Source organism: Ornithodoros turicata, chromosome 5 (assembly GCF_037126465.1).
Source record: "Ornithodoros turicata isolate Travis chromosome 5, ASM3712646v1, whole genome shotgun sequence".
In the NCBI taxonomy this organism is placed as follows: Eukaryota; Metazoa; Arthropoda; class Arachnida; order Ixodida; family Argasidae; genus Ornithodoros; species Ornithodoros turicata.
Window position 1 is genome coordinate 33,806,484 of NC_088205.1, and position 19,584 is coordinate 33,826,067.

General features: G+C 47.2%; 1 protein-coding gene across 1 annotated transcript in view; it reads left to right on the forward strand.

Annotated features, from left to right (window-relative positions):
* The window catches only part of LOC135395493 (mucin-2-like), a 110,171-nt gene extending 91,081 nt beyond the window's left edge, over positions 1 to 19,090 (forward strand). The window contains exons 2-6 of the mRNA XM_064626673.1: positions 6,979 to 7,169; positions 10,103 to 10,284; positions 10,907 to 11,108; positions 12,008 to 12,250; positions 17,069 to 19,090. Coding sequence (XP_064482743.1) covers positions 6,979 to 7,169; positions 10,103 to 10,284; positions 10,907 to 11,108; positions 12,008 to 12,250; positions 17,069 to 18,265 — 2,015 coding nt within the window. The 3' untranslated portion in view covers positions 18,266 to 19,090. The remainder of the gene's footprint in view (positions 1 to 6,978; positions 7,170 to 10,102; positions 10,285 to 10,906; positions 11,109 to 12,007; positions 12,251 to 17,068) is intronic.
* The last annotated feature ends 494 nt before the right edge of the window (positions 19,091 to 19,584 follow it).

A 19,584-nucleotide genomic window follows, 5' to 3' on the forward strand; every position in this document is an offset into this window, starting at 1 on the left:
AACCTATATTTAACATCTATAAGGCTGTTAATAAGTTATAAGTGTGTGTGTGTGTGTGTGTGTGTGTGTGTGTATAAGTTAGAGCTTAAAGGTATAGGATCTCCTACATGTACGAGATCCTATATCTTTAAGCTTCATGTATTTTGCCTCCACTTGTGTTGAACTCCCGCACTAGTGATGAGAACTGAGAATGTCCTGCAATACCGTAGTTCTTTCAATGTTTGTTCCACTCGAGTATGTGATAGTCGAAGCTTTTATCCGCAATAAAGACGTGTCTTCTCTGCGATGTGCAGTAGTGCAATTAGTGGGGGAACTGTACTTAAACTTTGTTGGACCTTGATGTTGTCAAATGAATACTACGATTTGACGAGAGAAGGGATAGGGTGCAGGCAAGCTCGTAAACATGAGACAATTGATGTTCTGAGGCTGGAACACATATAGAAGGGACAGATACATACAAAGCCTCAAATGCCTAAGAAATTAATGATGAAAGATGGAAGTCACTGGGGAAAACGTTAGCCAATTGGTAGTCCTACAGCTGGCTAACCTTTTCACTGACTTCCATCTTTTATCATTAAGCTCGTAAAGTTCCATGACAAAAAACTGGGAGGCACGGACAAATAATCTGACTGTCTTTTTCTTTCTTTTTTTTTTTATTGTCTGTGTTAGACTAGTGCAGTTGGGGTCATGAATCCGGCTATCCTTTGTCTGTGCCGTCGTACCGCTCCCCGCGGATTTTCGAATTTTCTTTATTTGGGAAAGTTCGTTCTATGGTGCCTTTTCACTTGGGCACTTCTGCTCCCGGCAAACCCATTTTATGTTACCGCTGTCTGTGCGGTTCATACGACTTACTCTCGTCGCAGGTAACAACAAAAACAACGTTATTTACCATCAAACACCAGAAACTTTATTCACCCTAAAATAGAACAAATCAATGCTGCTGAACTATAGACAGAAGATTTAGTTATTGAGGATTCTTGTTCGATATGTGAGGAATCGGTTTAAAAATTAAAGCATGCTCATACTCCAAACAGTGCCTACATAGCCAGCATTTGGCGTATATTCAGTTGAGAACGAACTGCGAGAGACAACGAGGTAAAGAAACCAAAATGTTTGGTGCCCTATAGAGGGTGACGATATAGAAATCTTCCTGGTAATGGTCTATCGACATACTCAAGCAATTTCTAGGAGCTACTTTTTAACGTCAGGTGATGTAGGTCCGTGAGGTTCCGTGCAAGAAACGGGTCGCACCATGTGTCGCATGGCAATACTGCCTTGGGCTTGATAGAACGATACTGTGATTGGACAGCAGCTTTTACGGGCGCTTCCATCACGGCGACAGCATCTACGAGTGTCGTTTACCGGAGCACGCCGCTAGGGTGTCAAAACCAACATGGCGCTGAGTAGTGATTAGTTTAGCACGAGTAGTGATTCGTTTCCTGCATTTGGAGGGGGAAGAATGCAAAGGAGATTCATGCGGAGCTTGTGGCGGTGTACGGGGACAACGCCTCAGCCGATGACACCGAGGTTAAATGGCGCAGACGTTTCGAATGTGGTCAAACGAGCCTAAGATGAAGAGCGGAGTAGCCGACCGTCGCTCAGTGAGGAATAACAATTGCAGCGCAAGCGGGGGCCGTGGTGGTCGCAGACAGCCGTATCACTGTCCAGGCGATAACGCAGCGGGTCCACGCTAGTCTCGGATGCACAACATTCTTGACGATGACCTGCACGTGACAAAGATAGCCGCGCGCAGGGCCCCGAAGTTGTTCAGCCCATGTAAAAAGGGCTCCGAGAGGAAGCAGCCGCGCAAATGTTGCGTCTGTGCGAGAGCTATCCTGACGACTTGGCCTCTGATCATCTCGCCACTGTGGATGAGCGTTGAGTTCACCACTAATGATCCAGATACCAAAACAAATAGCAAACAGCGGCAACATGTGAATTCACGACCACTTTATCTCCATCCAAAATCTCCATTTTATTTTTTCTTAAAACTAAACCAAACCAAACCAAAACCAACCACGACAACCAAGGCAAAGATGACTGCGTCGTCGGGAAAGGTGATGCTAGGCGTGTTTTGGGACTGCCGTGGTGTGCTCCTGACAGATTATGCCCGTAAGGCTCTGTTCACACTGGGCAACTTTATCCAGCAACTCGATCAAACGTCTTACGGGCAACTTCAAGACCGCATTCACACGCTGCAACTCGGTAGCTCCACCCACAAGCAACCTTACGGCAACCGGAGAATGTGGGTTCGAATCCAACTGATGGTATCTTTTCTTCAGCTGCTGTTTATCAAATCTTAACCAGTTTATTACTCAAAAAGATAATCATAACCTTCCAAAAGTGGCTATTGATAGGTTTGTGTGGCGTTAGTAAATATATATATATATATATTTCTCAGCTGCACCTGCAGGATTTGAACCCGTGAACCCACGAACGAATTCACATCACGCTTTCGGGAGTCACGTGGCAATGATGCCCTCGCTGATTGGCCAGGGCACAAATAACTTCTCAAGATTTCAGACATATGTCGGCACAGTTCCCTTAGAAGTTGCCCACCTCTGTGAGGCCGACAACGGCACGCCCTCTCGCCTTCACCACCACCACCACCACCACCACCAGTCGGGGAGCGATTCCGAGCAACTCGAGTTGCTGGAGGTTGCCGGTGTCGACCGGCTTCAAGCAACTCCAAAATTGCTCATAGTTGCTGGAAAAAGTTGCCCCGTATGAACGCTGCCTAAGAGTGAAACTGCTAAAGGAAAATATTATCGCGAGCTCCTGACGGAGCTACGCGAAGCCATCAAGGCAAAGCGCCGCGCGAAGTTCACAATGGGTGTCCGCCTGCTCCACGACAATACACAGGCTCATTCTCCACAGGAAACGGTGAGACACGAGACCTCATTGGGTTACGCCTCATATTTGCATCATCCCCCGTATTCGCACGACCTTGCGCTTACGTCTAGTGACTTCTTCCTCTTTCGACGTATGAAGAACCCACTGCGTGGAAGGACGACCATGAGGTGATTGTAGAGGTGGAGCAATTCCTGAACATGCAGAATGAGTTTTATAGCAATGGTATCCGCCAGCTCATTCGCCGGTGGCAGAAGTGCGTGGCGTTGAGTGGGGAATATGTAGGAAAAGAGTAAACGTCCCTCGGACTCTCATTGCTGAATATGTTCCTTCATGGCAGTAATAAGAACTTGACCCCCTCGTGCTTGTGCATGTGTGATTCCCGAGCTCTTTCTTCAAGGCACACAGATGAACTTCAGTCCTCGCTTGCGGCACTGTACAGCCTTCCATTCAATGTTTTGACGGTTTTGAGCCCTTGGCCTTCACCGCACAAGCGGCGTGTTCTGGATGCTCTCATACTCGTTATATCCAGGGCACACGTAGTATTCTGACCCTTTGGGTTCCTTGGCTTTTTGGTTTTCTATCCCCTAAGCGATATTTTGTCAGTCAGTCTGTCTACGAAGTCACATCCCCGTGTAATTCTTCTTTTTCCTACTCCTTGCACAGCGTGCAGACATGTGCTGTAGAGCAGCAGTCATCCATATTGAAGGAGCGTGCATCTTTGTTTCTCTTATTCCAGTTAAATTCAGTTCAGGTGACATATGACTCAATATAATTTTCTTGAAGTATTTATACATGTGTTTATTTGTATTTGTTATTCACAGATGGTCGAATGACCGATGTGCGTGCCCGCTCAATGACACGCAAGCTGTGGGGTTCTACTTTCCATGCATGTGTAGGCCCGTTTGCGTCTTGCGAGGGACGTTCAACAGTGAGTGCTGAGATGTTAGTACAGGTTAAAAAAAATTGACGGTGAGGAAAACCTCTCGACAGAGAAACACTGCTGCGCCACCCGTGATCGTAATTGCCTCGCGACGGAGAGACTCGAGAAGGGACTTGCGCAGAATTTTCATCTTGATATGGGGGGTTGGAGGTGGGAATTTCGTAGGGTAGGGCATGATACCCATATCTCCTATCTTTTCGGGACTGTTTTTTTTTTACAATTATTTCGGCCCTTTTGAGGCAGTGTTGTAAAATGTTTATGAGGCGTTGGGGAAGGGGAGGTGCTCGGAATATCCCTGGACTCGAGCCATAATGTAAGCACACTGAAATGCAACACAGTTGATGTCCTACCGACCGAAAACAGCATTGCCAGGAATATTAAAGTGATATTATGAATAAACGCAAAAGAGAGACGGACAGCGTTTGCGTTTATTCGGTGTGTTTCAATTAAACCAACACGCTCTGCATCGCCTCTGATTGGAAGAGAGAGGGGGGCGTATGATTTTTTTTTTTTTTTTGTCAATGCTCTGGCACGCTAGCGGACATCCTCTACCACGGTGGTTCTTATGACGAACGTTCCGCTCAAGCAAGAAACCTTGTTCTCTTTCTGCGGGAGGCGGGCCTTGCTCAACGACCCCTCTAATAGAGCACTGCACGAGCCCTTGCTTACCCAAAAGCCCGAGCCCGACCCGGCCCGCGGGCCGGGCTTTGCGTTTTTTATGCGGGCCTGGGCCGGGCTGGGGTCTCAGCCACCGTGCCCGGGCCGGGTACGGGCTTGACAACGCCGGCCATTGTCGGGCATGTAAGCGAACATATTTCACGACTGCACAGCTGAATTTTCATGTCCCTTTTTTTTTTTTTTTTTTTTTCATTGGGTATGGGATATCATGGTATTCTCATCTGAGAACTATCCCTTTTCTATATGTGATCCTGCTTATTTCGTGTAATGGGTCTGGATTTCACACGTGCACTCTCACACATTTGGGGACGATTGTTGTGGCGGGCTGAGAGTCCGGCACGAGGGTCAGTTAGGTTTGGTGTAGAGACATATTTCGTTCCCGTGAGAGTCTGGCACGAGGGTCAGTTAGGTTAGGTGTTCTGACATATTTCGTTCGCGTGAGAGTCCGGCACGAGGGTCAGTTAGGTTAGGCGTTGTGACATATTTCGTTCGCGTGAGAGTTCGAGAAAGGGGAACTAACACCAGTGCATGCGCAATAAAACGGAGATCAGTCTCTCTTGAACCGCAAGGTACATACATATCGCCCACACGCCGCTGCGCGCTGCCTTCCCAAGCAAGCAAGCACCAAGCATACAGCGGCTCACCAGCAGAGAAAGACAGCAAGCTCGAGTGTACATCCTCACTCTCCACCAATTAGCTGCGTCCTTTTCCTCGCTGCGCTGTGCTCTTTAGTAAATTTAAATACGCCTCCCGGCCTTGAGAACACGTAGAGCAGAGGCGGGCTGGGACCGGGCCTGAGCATGGAAATAGTTGGGTACGGGCTGGACCCGGGCAGGTGGAGTCGGGCCCGTTAAAGAACCCTCAGGTGGGCAAAATCAATCCACAGACCGACCGCTGTGGTGTCGCTCATGATCTCAGTTGTCTCGCGACGTAAACACCCAATTATTTAAAAAAAAATTACATTGTTGCCAGACACTCCCACATTCACACAGACTAACACAATCGTGGATGTTGGCATCTTTCTCAAGCATGGCGTAATTACTTGCACCTCTGACCGGCGATCAGAGGATGTGAGTTCGAATCCCACTAATTGCAATAGTCTTTTCTTCAACTACCATTATTCAACTGAAGTATGTAACTGGGCGTTGTGGGGCTTGTGTTGTGTTTGCCCTCGTTTAATTGCCTCATCCACTACAACGTGTCATAGACAATACATGGACAATGTCTCGTCTGCATCTTCTAAACACTTCTTCGTAGCATTCTCAAATCTAGAAGGGCACTAAAGTGCGGAAATATCTTCTCGGAGAATGAAAGATGGCGTTACCTTAACACACACACACACACACAAAAGAACGGGATTCATCGGTTGTGCTGTTTGTGATTTATGATCGATCGAAAAAAAAAACGCAATTTATACTTTCCCTCTCCCTCTCCAGAAGCACGATAATGCGGAGAGTCTTCCGATTGGTTCCTTGAAACGATCTCCCGCGCGACGCTTGGACAAATCGTTTGAGGAAACCAGTGAGGGCACGCTCAGCACTGTCCGCCTTCTTGGGAATGAGAGGTAGAGGGAAATGCGTAAAATGTGTTTTTTCTATCGATCATAAATCATGAACGACACAACCGATGAATACCGTTTCTGTCCACCTTCTTGGCAATGAGAGGTAGAGGGAAAGGCGTAAAGTGTGTTTTTTTCTATCAATCATAAATCATGAACGAACACAACCGATGAATACCGTTCCTTTTGTATTTCTGTCGGTAACAGCACCTGTCATTCCTCGAGGAGATATTTTTGCACTTGAGTACCCCTTTAAGGCACACTTCAGTTACATCCTCAGGACAGATGGGTTGGTTAGGTGGTGGCATTTGATTGGCTAACAGTCTGCCTGTAGACGTATTTGTCAGCGTGTTGCTCGAGATGTCGTGTGCACTGGGCCGGCTTCTCAGGGAACTTTGCCGACATTTGCCTTAAAAAGTCAGAGGAAAACCCAGAGAAAACGCATTAGAAAACGGGAGGCGTACACCTTTTTGTGGCACTTTGCATTTGTGTTAATTGTCCCAGAAAGCCGTACGCTCCCCCTCTCTTCGGAAACAGAAAGTGATAACGGTATCAATTTGTGCACCGGTTGACGTTCTGTTCCAAGAGTGTGCTGTATTTTAAAGTGCAGCCGCATAAAGGGAAGAAAAAGATGTTTTCTGACTTCATTCCGTTAACCAGTTTTACATAAGCCGTTGCTTGAATTTTTGCGAAACAGCACAGTCGCGAATAATGCGCATATAAAAACGAGGCTTTGAATTTCAATTGAATCGACATGTTTTCGAGACGTCAATAATATCAAATGAACGATACTTCACAAGAATAATGATCGGAGCTCCTGACGGGAGCCTTGAGTGATTTTGACTTCCCTGTAATTGACTTCGAACGCGTACCATACAGTTTGACGTCTGCGCGCGAAAGGTATTCCAGTTCTTCCTTGTAGCTGATGAAACATTGATATTCTACGCAGGATGTACGGAGTCAGATGGTCCGGTGTACGTGGCTCCCCGCGCAGAAGCTTTAACGGAGGCGGAGACACGGACGCAGACATCTCTACCGACGGTCACCGTCAGAGGGTTTCTCAACTTCCGTACCACTGTGGACGGTACCGTCATCGTCTTCACGCCTGCGTCGGACGCACCGAAGACGGATAAGCTGCAGGTACATCATTATGCCATATGGAGGAGTGCAACTTAATCGCATAGAATACCCCTACGCAGCCATCATCCCGTCTCTCCCCTGATGTGTTGAAAACGGTAGGCGTACGCCTTTTTGTGACAGTTATGATAATTGTCACAAAAAGGCGCGTACGCCCCACATACTGCACAAATCAGGAGTGATAACAGTATCATGTCGTGCAATGGTGGGCCTTTAGAGTGTTATGTGGTGAAGCTTCGTTTTAGAGTCCTGGGTTTCCCTCAGACGCTTTAAGACAAATGTCGGCACAGTTCCCTGTGAAGTCGGCCCAGGACGCACTATCCCACCTCCTCCCCCTGCGATAGCCGTGACGTTGCCCGCCTGAACGTGGCCGACTACGGTGAGCAGTTCCATCATCACCACCGTTTTAGAGTGTAATATGTGCGCCAGGGACGTGAGTGGCGAGTTGCAGTACATCGAAATACGTTCGCAATAAATAAATTCCGAATGATAAGCCAACGAACAATAAGGATAAAGCATAAGGAACAAACAGGATAAGGTAATCCACATTCCAAAAAAAACAGGAAGGGGGGGAGGGGTTATGTCAAAATTGGCTCGCCGTTGTTGGCCACACGCGAGTGGGCATGAAGGGGTGAAAGGGATGTAGGGTGAAGGGTTGAAGGTGATGTATGTACAGGATGAATTAGACCGATGTGCACAGTGGATTGGGGGTACGTTAGATGGGTCTTTCCGCAAGGCCCGTTTCCTGAAGAAAACGCACGAGGTTACGAGTGTTAGTCGATCGTTCAACAGAAGGACCTCCGGGGTATAGGATGTTCGCCAACGTGCAAGTCCTGGAGTGTGGAAGGTATGTTTCAGCGTATCGCACGCTCAAAACCAACCGTTACTCAGAACGATATATGTCTTTCTCATTCCTGATTTCTTAAAAATCAGAGGCGAGGAGGGCCTTTTTGTGACGTTTTGGGCATGCGTTAATTGTCACAAAAGGGCTCTCTCCTCAAATCAGAACCTAACTGTCATTTGTACCTGTGTCATTTGGCACATTGGTTGGCGCAGAGCGTGCTATACGGTGCTTTTAGTGCGCACTTAACTCGCTCATCTTCGCGTGGGAACGGCAGACTTGACACACGGCATAGCTTTCGTTTGAGTCCTCTGTGACTTCCATTGAAAACGCGGTGCTAGCTGTACAAGCCAACACTGATAGGGCAATAACACATACTTACGAGTAATAAATTGTAAAAGACGCGAGGAAACATAAACCAAAACCGCATCCGCTAGCAACAAATTGGCAGTAATGGCGACAGCAGTGTTGCGGTTGGTGATGACCACCTTCGGGCGCGAGCATTGAATTAAAATTGCCCATTTTAGGCGTGATGAGGCTCTTTTAAAGAAACCCCATTGGGGATAAATAAACATCTTATAAGAATACGTCTTAAGATGAAACCTCACCTAAAGAATAATCGTGAACTGTCAATCATCCATTGTGTTCTTACCATTTCAATCAAAAATGAAGTGATCGATCTTCTGTATGGGACCGGTATCCAGGAGGAAAAGGTGACGTATCAGTGGAAACAAACTCCCTTTGAAGAAGTGTGCTCCTCCCGAAACGCGGTTAGAGTGTCTCTGTGTCAGGGGTATTAATCTCTCCTACCATTCCTTTAGCAAACGTTATGTGGACGTCTTTACTAGCAAAGTTGACGTCTGTTTCTAATGATACCAATACGCACACTCCAAAAACAGAACCGCATAACGCGCATGGCGCCAACTTCACTGAAGCCCTTGATACACATACAATAGCGGGGCGTACTCCTTTTTTGTGATAATTAGCGCAAGTGCATAGGTGTCACACAAAAGTGTACGGAACCCCCCGTCATCAGAGGAAAGAACGATGTCATCCGGGATGATGGCCGTCCGGCAAAGTTCTGCTTTTAGACCATATAAGGCACTTTCAAAAGTGAGCTTGTTTGGCGCACCTACAGAGAAAACAAAAAAGAAACTAATGATGAAAGAAGGAAGTCACTGAAAAGGTTAGCCAGCTGTAGGACTCGAACCCACATCTTCTGGCGCTTGTTAGGCACTTGAGGCTTTGTATGTATTTGTCCGTTCTATGTGTTCCTGCCTCAGAACATCAATTGCCATCATGTTCAAAAAAGAAACATTCCTGCGAACTAATAAAGTAACTGTAACGAGCGTTTAATTTCTTCGTGCCGCGCATCCAGATATTACCTGTGTTACGACGTAACCTTTGTAAACTCATTCGAAATTGCGCGTGACCTACGCTATTGCAAAGAACTGTATAATACGGATATATCTCTGGATCAGGGCCCGCTTCACGAAGCTGAGGAGATTCCTTAGTGGTGCCCTCGGTAGCTTCGGTAGCGCTACGGTCCTCAACGCTGCTTGTGTGTAAAGCACTGCCAAAGCTACCGAGGAAGACACTGAGGAATTTTATCAACGCTCGTGCAAGGGGGCCCAGATATCACTTTGCACATCAGTTAGCTGACGAAGCTGTTAGTCTTACCCCTTTGTGCATTTCCTGATGGGTATTGAAGTCAAACAACTCAGGAAAAAGGTTCTGACACCAGGGTTCGAACCTGGGCCTTCTGATTTCCAGAGTTTGATTTCATTGAATCTTGGGCGTTGGATGCTTACGTGTTCGTCCTTAAATGCCTCGGTTAATTCCCGTTGTTTGCTCATGAGTGTTTATGCTTCTTGGTTCCTGTGCGTCGTCTTCTTAAAATGTGCTTCCGAGAATTCGGTCAATTGAGCATATGCGTCTGACGCATGCATTGCCTGTCACCGAGTTTGGTTGTTTTATTCTTGTATGCCTCTCGTACTCCCACAGTCTTTTACTCTTGAGAGTGTGAAACAAGCAACGTTTATTTATTTTTCTTTATTTCTTTTTTTTAACGGGACCGTGTCTAAACAATATGCAGACAACTAACGTACTGGGCTTCGAGATTGTGGGCGGTGAGCCTGCCAACGAGGTGTTGCCCCCGACGCAGTTGAGCAAGACGTCGCCCCCGGAGCCGTCCAAGACGACGCCTTCTACGTCAACCAGCAGACCCCAATACCCGACAGGACTTGTTACAGTCCTCGGCGGGACACATGTACAAGAGTAAGCTTCCGTTGCATGTTCTTCATTACTCATTCACAGAACGAGCTGCGGAACACGAAATATTGGAACATTTCCTTGGAACATGAGAGGCATCTGATCTTCCAACGTAGACAAAGTGGATGGGGCTGGACATTTCGCGAGGCTGTTTGTATCGTGGATTAAAACATTTTGGTTGTCAATCGAGAAAAGTGTTCTCCCAAAGTTCTTCCAAAATGGTTCAGAGCCGGGGATAATGCGTTAAATATATCGGAATCATAGGGAGAGTACAAGCGAGAGTACATTCGAGCGTACAACTTGCTCTTCCTTGTTTCTTTTTTTTTTCTCTCTCTCTCTTTATATGTTTTGAATATAAGAATTGCAACCCATGTATATTCGGCACTGGTACATAGTCGTACGAAGAATGGAGGCGAAGACCTTTCTCGTGCACCGGATCATTTAACCACACAAGAGGCGTCATATCACAGCTGGTCATGGTTTCTTGCTTCTTGCTGCTCCACCGGGATAACACATCTTGCGAGTTTCCTGAACATGAACTTCCTATAAAAAAATACTTGTGCCAGACGCGAAACAAATATCGCAGTGACCGTAGATATGAAAAGGAAATGTATCTTTTATCGTGCAGAGGAGCAACGACAATACACGAAACCAAAGTGATCGGCACCTACATCGACGGGAAATACGCTCAGATACTGCAAAGCACTTCTAGGATCATCCATGCCTCGTCCTCCTCTTCTGAAGTCGTGAAGCCGACGGCTGCGTTCCGTGCCCCGGAGTCCACACCGGCACCAAAAGTATCGCCCAGTGTTCGGCGGACGCCTCGTCCTGTAAGTCTATACACGCATACAGAATATAATAGAATAGAAATAGCAAGAAAAAAATGGAAACGTAGGTCGCACTGGTGCGACCAGCTGTTCCATGACGTGAAAGCACCATGTGTGAAAGCACTGAATGATTTAGATTATTTCAGCACGTATGTCCTTCAGGTAGTTCGCCAGGGCACACAGGGCATACACGCATACAATCTTCATTACAAAGCGCACGTTCTCTTCTTTTCGTATGGTCTACTATAAGACGTACGTTGTCGTTTGCAATCTACACCCGCAATAATTGCTTTAGAACTTAAGGACCTTTAACGATTGCAGGAAGAAGCGTACCCATAGAGCTTATTCTTGCACTTCTGCATGGGAACGAGTGAAAACATGTTAAATGAGATTATGCCTCATGGCCTCAGCGTTCCTGATGACTTTCATGAAGAGGTAACAGAATACTGAAGATAACTTATATCACATGGACAAAAAATACATATGTGTGCTTTGTTGAACTATGACCAGCCGTTGCCTTTCTGAGGGTGCTTTTAGGCTGTTTGTCAATCAATAGGCTGTTCGTCCAATCCCGAAGGAATAAACGAACTTCACCAAAGTTATTAATGTAAAACTGCGGATTTGGGCTGATGGGAATCATCTTTGTTAATATGTTTCTTCGATACAACATTCAATCTGCCACTCGGTATTAACATGACGGATTTTCACGTTGTGTCTCTGTCTTATCGCCTGTATGTACATTTTCTCTGTGTGGAGCGGAAATGTCAGTTGGTACCAGTAAGACTCAGACCAGTGTTTTTTTGTTTTCAGAAGTCAATGATTTTCTATTATCATGTTAGCACCTGGAATATATTCGGACCAACAGGACCTCCACGTAATACGAACGTGTCTCCCTGTTACAGACGCCCAAACGGGTGCAGAGCCAGAGCAGCACCGTACTGCAGTCTTCCTTCAAGGAACCCGAGTCGACGACCAGAGCGTTGCCCCATCGGTCGACGCAGTCCTTGCGCACGTTCAAAGCCCGCACCACCCATTCGACCCACGACATCTCTGATTTGGACGAGAACACCATTGTTGTGACCCGCAGCAGGCTGCATCGTGGTGGTACACGGCTACGCTATGTACCTTCCAGGAACACTCAAACGGTGAGGACATGGAGATCGCCCTGCCAAAATCAAAGCATATTTTAGCGCGTCATATACTTTTATGAGAAAAAAAAAATATGGAAGAAACGAATCAGTTTTACAGAATGAAGTTTTCGAGCAAATCTCAGGGTCAGGGGATTGAAACAGAGAATAAATGTCATCTATAGGGGACGAGAAGCTGTAATTGCTCCCCAATTTTCTTTACTTCTAAGAGTGCAGGTTGAGCGAACGAGCAGCGCGTGCGTATCACCATCTACTCTGTCTGCAAGATCCCTTATGATAGCTGTTCACACACCGTGACTACATGTTGCATAATCCGTGGCTTTACGTCGAGAGACAACTACAATCATGACAATACACTACGATCATGAGCGATTGCTCGCATGGTATGGCACGTACAAAAAGAGATCTCCCCTTGGGAGCGTTGTTATCTGGTATGTAAGAGTCGGGTGTAAAGGGGACTACCTCCATAGGAAGTCCTCCTACTTGGTTTTTTACCGTGCGTCGGAATATCAGCACATGGTACGCCCTATTTAACGTCTCTCACGGAAGACAGCGTGTCTAAGCGACTTGTACGGCTCTCGTCAAAGTTAACTTGAACACCGCTCCAGCCTGCAAAACGAGAAGAGAGCCACCCTGGCAGCGCCTAGCAGAAAACATAATGGGGGTCACCTGTAAATAGATGACAAAAACACCCTCCGCCGTTATTTCTACTAAGCACTACAAGGGTCCGCAGACTGGAATTGTGTTCAAGTTAACTCTGGTGCGAGTTAAAGTTACTGGCGTCCTCGGCCGGGATCGAACCCGCAGCCTACCAACACGCTACCAACTGATCCACCGAGTCCGGTGACTACATATAGCTTGTATTTGTTGTTGTTCTTGTTGCAGCGACCGCCAGAACTAGGTTTCGGTCTCTAATTTCCGGGTGACGGACTCATACGGGGGGCGACTGAAAGTGCTATTCTCTTAAGTGCACAATTAATTATGGAACTCCTCCCGTTAGCGTGACAACAGCACAATGTTCCAACTTTTCGAATTAAACCTACGAGGGTGGTTCCATAAGTTTCCGGCCCGACCAACTTTTAATAGTCATAGAGACGAAACACTTTTCGACATAGTCACCCTTAACTTCGATGCACTTTGACACCTTTCAACCAGCATTCTTATACCCTTGAAAAAATAGTCCGAAGTTTTTTCCGCAAAATGCTGGAAAACTGCCTCTTGCACCTCACTATCGTTTTGAAATCTCCGTCCTCTGAGATCCCTCTTCAAGTTTAGGATCAGGAAGTAGTCACTCGGTGCCAAGTCTGGACTGTAGGGTGGGTGGTGGATTTCTTCGAAGCCGCACTCCTTCAGTGCAGCCTTGGCAACAGAAGCCGTGTGGACAGGGGCATTGTCGTGGAGCAACCGGACACCTCGACTCAACCTGCCGCGCCTCTTTTCCTTGATGGCGTCTCGCAGTCGGTGCATAAGTCGCATTCACTGTGGTGTTCCTCTCTTTGAAGTCGATGACGAGGATCCCGTGACAATCCCAAAATATTGTTGCCATGATCTTCTTTGTGGATTGTGTGACCTTGGCTTTTCTTGGGGGTGCTTCTCCTGGTTTGCGCCACTCCATCGACTCCTTTTTCGAAAGGGGATCATAGAAGAGCACCATAGTCTCATCCCCTGTGACAATTGACTTCAATATTTCTTCTTCGTTCTCTTGACAAAGCTCCAAAAACTCTTTGGCACAGACGAAGCGCTGTTGCTTTTGAACTGACGAGAGAAGTCGTGGCACCCATCTCGCACTGACCTTTTTAATGTGAAGGCCCTCGCCGATGATGCGAAAAACGGTTGTTTTGGAAAGCCCCAGCCTTTCTGAGATTTCATTCACCTTCAGACGCCTGTCGCTCAGCACTTCCTCCTCGACAAGAGACAAATTTTCTTGTGTCACCACTTCCACTGGACGACCATCGCGTGGGTCATCTTCAATGGGCTCTCGCCCCAGTCGAAACTGCTTAGCCCAGTCTTTTACCGTTGTGGACGGCGGAGAGGCTCCCCTGTACACGTTGTCCAGTCGCGCTTTAATTTATTTAGGCGAAAGTCCCTCTTTTGTCAAGAATTTTATCACAGCGCGGTACTCGATTTTTTCCATTGTAACTGAAGAGTGCACCCTGGCTGTTTGAAAGGCCGCTCTCCAACCGACAAAAGCATGGAGAGGGTTGAGGGTGGTGCTCCGGCCCTCCAACAGATGGCGCCACGCGTCCTTAATCGCTAGGGAGCCTCCATGTGCGTTCCCTTTTCAGGGAGGCGACAACTCCGTCGTCTGCTACGAGCGCCGGCATTTTGACTCCCACATCGCATTGGGCGTCAGCGGCGGGGTTGCGTTTTTCTCGATTTTTTGCGACAGGAAGAAGGTAAAAGCGGAATGAAGCATACTATCACATATCATATCATATCATATCATATATGCTAGTAGAGCTGGTCATGGGTCGTAAAATACGTTGTTAATGCTTTGTGACGTTTGTATAAATTCGTCACTGCACCTGCACACGCAGTCGTGTCTCGGCCAATGAATTACAATAGTAAACATGGGAATGTGTACAGACAACAGAAATGTGTTAATTGCAAGCAGATTTTATTACAACGTCTCATTCAAGTTCAACGCCTGCTGCCGTTTTGTTTGAAAACGACGTTGTTTTACCGACATGCTCCTATCGCAAGTGCACCTTCAATCGTAGTTGTACAAATTTGCCGATTATTACATGATATAGTTCTTCATTATGTTGGCGACAAGCCGGAAGATTCTTGTCCACGTTATTATGAATGAAAGTTGACACAGTCTTAAAAGGTGGGTGCATCGCATAGATGCGTTTTGAAGCAGAAATCGCTCTGAATGCCTCGTCACATTGTACGAAGAAATGTGCTACGCTGCCCGAAATCTACCGAAGATTCATTGCACCACGTACGGGCTCACGAAGCTCAGTGAGCTTGTTGTGGCTTTACGGAGATTTTGCACATAATCCGACGTTGCATGACTGGCATAACCTCATCGACTTCAGGGCACTTTTCACAACAAACCCGCCGATATGTGACAGGATATCGCACTCGGCACCAGTTACTTCTTCGATAAATACTTAGTCCAGGTCGCTGTCTTCATCCCTTTCGTCGGGGTTTTTTCCGCTTGATTGCTCAGCAGATCTGCGAGGTAATCGCTGTTGTCGATGTTATAGTTGCCAGTCCGCGGGGTGTGCAGGAACTGGCAGACACAAATCAGTTTCAAAGAAACTGGTCCGGTTAAAAATAATTCGTAGCCATACACCTTCAGGGCCTCTTCGTGCAACTTCAGTACAACGTCTGTCGACATAACACCGACCTGAGCTGGTTTCCAATGGAGTGTCGCAAAGGTTCTCAAAGAAATAGAGAAAAGAAAGAAGGAGCACTTTCATGTGTAAAGTCCGATGCAAAAGAACTGTGACCCGAACGTTGTACACACAGAAAAAATGAGACGGAACACTGGTATTACCCGAGGTTTGTAAAGAGTACAATAATCTTCCAGACGCAAGCACACATGCAATGAGAGAAACAAATGACTCGTGGAACGGCCGATTTCAGCAGTAATAGAGGCAGTTCTGACAAGCTTGTTGCGCGTTGGATTTAAAATTTCGGAGGGATGAGTTGCGATATTTGTTCCCAAAACATATAATGACGCTAAGATACAGAAGAAATGCCATCACTTGCGTGTACATGTGCCGAATGGCCACTCGAACGCGCAAAATGCACAGCGGGCAATGGGCAGCGCGTACCAAGTTGGGAGTCAAAATGCTCGCTCCGCACGAGGGCGAGGAGGAAAGGCGGCGTTGGCACGGTTAAAGGGTGTCTCCTCCCCGAAAAGCGGAGAAGCCGCAGCAACCCATGGAGGCTCCCTATTAATCGCATTTTCAAATTCCGCGCCCATTTTCTACCTCGGGCCGGAAACTTATGGAACCACCCTGGTACAAAGTCTCATGAACGCACTATTGCAACGCTGCTGAGAAACCTTGATTCTGACTTCAGGTCGCATGTCTAAAAGCGGAATGCTTTTGCATCGGCTCGCAGTTATGAGGTCCCAAACGTACGAATATTTTTATTGTATACATACGTATTTAAATGCAGCAATATGTCAATTATTTTAGAGGTGTTTCGTTTCGCCGGCACGTTGTTGATCGCATGGGACACCGTCATTACGCGTCTAACGAGCTAACGAGGGGAGGGATATTCGTTAAGATAGGACACATTGCACGTGACACATTGCACGTGACGTATGGTGCGTCCTTCACGTATCACACGAAGGGCGCCGTGCGCGTGCCTTTCTTGACGAGTGTCCCGCCTCTCGTTAACTCGTTAGACGTGTAAGCGACGGTGTCCCATGCGGTCAATAACGTGTTGGCGAATAAATACCTCTGAAATAATTGCCATATTGCGGCATTTAAATACGTATATATGCAATAAAAATAATATTCGTACGATTCGTACAGATCCTCACCGCATAAGACGCTCGACGTTCAACTAGCATTCAGAATAATATCACATTTTCTCCTAATCCGCTGAGGACGAGGAAGGTACGCCATTTTTGTAACACACTGCGTAAATGTAAAGTGTTACAGAAAAGGCGTACTCCTACCGCTTTCAACAATCAGAAGCCAGAACTACATCATTCTGTGCGCTGGTTGAACCTCGAGCGTCTTATGCGGTGAAGATCTGCTTTTTTGAGCGTGGAAATCAAAGGTAGCTGTTCACTTACTGCAATATGATACATTCTCGCCTTTAGTTATATAGCCTACTTGTCGCTTGCAGGTACGACTCAACCGCTTCAAGGTGCGTTTAACAGCACGCCCAGAACAAAACCACGAAGACAGACTGAGCGATTCGCCGGAACACGAACACGAGGACGAAGACGTGGACCCGCTAATCACGGCGGGCCAACAGGCCACTATCACGAGCCTCGTGACATTGCACGCGGGACAGAGGAAGTCCGTGCGTACTCTCACCCTCACAACCTCCGTGCATCCGACGCTCGAGCCTTCGGAGCTGCTGTCCAACGGGATCGTGGAAGGAATAATGTCAACTCCAGTGCCCGAAGAGACGCCACCGCTCGTCGTATCACGGGTCTACTCTACCATGGAACACACGTGGCGTACTTCCCTCGTGCCAGTGTTTGACGGCCTCGTCACAACGACGCACACTGTGACGGAGAGTTTCATCATTCGCAAGATCGTGACAGCGTACACGACCATGCCACCAGGAGATCTGCTTGTCCTCGACGACCACAATGACACCCTGGCCGATGAAGACTCTGAGCAGTATTTCCAGACGCTGCTGCAGGGCATTCCGCCGAGCAACTCTCTTCGTACCCGAAGTCCGTCCAGCCTGGAGGCCTCGTATCTGGCACTACCTTCCAATGGAAACCTACAGTTGTCCAATAATCCTCTTATCTCCTTGGGACAAGCTTTCCAAAACAATCCCTTGGCTGCCGTCTACTTAGGTTTGCAGCAGCTCAATCAGCAGATAACGCTCTACTCGACGGTCACCCATACAACTGTATACACGACGACGGACACAGTTTTTAGTACAAAGGTAGTGAATTTCTATGACGGGCGGCGCACTCGGTCGAGGACGCTATCGGAATCGTTGTCGACGACTGAGAGGACTTTGACCAGCTACTCGACCGCGGTCGTGCCTTACCTCAACACGCAGGCCCTTCAGCTACAGCAACTTCAGCAACAGCAGCTTCAGCAGCTCATTGCCACACAACAACCGCCCCAGTTCTCAACTGTGACCTCCACTTACACAACAGTTACAGTGGCCACTAGTTACAGCTCCAAGATATACACTCTCATCTACAACGCGTTCAGTACACGCTACCGTACCGTTACCAGTACCGGTACTTATCCGACTACTGTGACCATTACGTCTACGTCCTCATTCCAGATCCAACCGACGGCACAATTACTGCCCCCTCAAATTGCTCCGGCGCAGTTGCTCAGTGTGTGAGACATACATGAAAAGTTCCTGGGTTACTGTGGAACCTCGTTCAAAGCGACGCCACCCGCAACAGAAAACCAACCAATACCTGGGTCGGGTTACCAAAAGCAATAGGGGTGCCAAAATGTCCGCACTTGTTGGTTGTCACAATCCAACAAGCCTGACCATTGCTCACTAAGGAACATCTTCGAGTAGGGAACATTGTGCAAAACAGCTTTTGGGAAGCGGCACTGCTCAGTGGAGTGAAGTATATCGTCTTTGATTGTAACGAGGTTCTACTGTAGGAAACTGTGCACGAAAAAAAAAAAAAGCTCAATGGCAACTACGCGACCGTGTCGCCCTATAAGGGACATTCCGTGAGTCTCCGCCGTCCAGCGGCTGTCGGGTATGCACTCTATATTTGGCCGTTGATGTGGAGTCGAACGTGCAACGTTCACGTGATCAGTAGTGTCGTGGAGCTTCTGAGTCTGTGCACAGAACTATACGTATGTTGAAGAATCACTGTGATCGGGAGAAATTCCGTTCGAGCGATATTCTCTCAAATTTGGTTTAGTATTCGACGCTATTGAAATCTTTCACGGCGACGATTTGAGCCTCCACAGACTTGTTTGTGATACCTTCCGTTACACTGAAGTGAATACAGCCGAAGCACCGGAGCCAACTTATTTATTCTCGAAGTGGTACAACAGTGGATGATAGCTGTGTGACTGTCTTTTGTCGCTGGTTAAACATCGCTAGTGTGAATTAAAAAATCTTCACTTTTGTTCATAAGACTGTTCCTGTTGTTTTTCTGTACTGGCTGTTGATGTAAAATAAACGTATTTTTATCCCATATTCACAATTGGTTTAAAGCGGCGTTGACCTAAAGAACTACGTCAAAAATGCGGTTTCTTTACTCGTATTAAATGTTTGCACGTGCGCGTGGCCATGCTCGTTCCATTGGCATATTGCCGCGTAAGAGGATAAGTATCTTTCTCATTATATATGCAGAAATAATTGCCGTTGAAGACTCATTTCGAGCCGTAACCGGCAAGAACAATCGAGCTAAGGACCGTAATATTCAGTCTTGTCAACTCCAAAAGTCCAACGAAGGCTGTGGGAATCCCGGTACAAGGGTCCCACGCCGGTGCAGAGACCGGCCTGTCTATCCCAACCGCCATGCCAAGAAACACGGAAAGACCGTGAACACCGTATAAGGTAATACAGTTTTAATGGAAACAAAGCATCCAGTTACACCATGTTCGAAACAGGCTGGCTCCACGATCCAAACATCCCGAATCACAACAGCACGATCCACTTTCGCGCAAAACCTTCTTCTCTTACCTCCT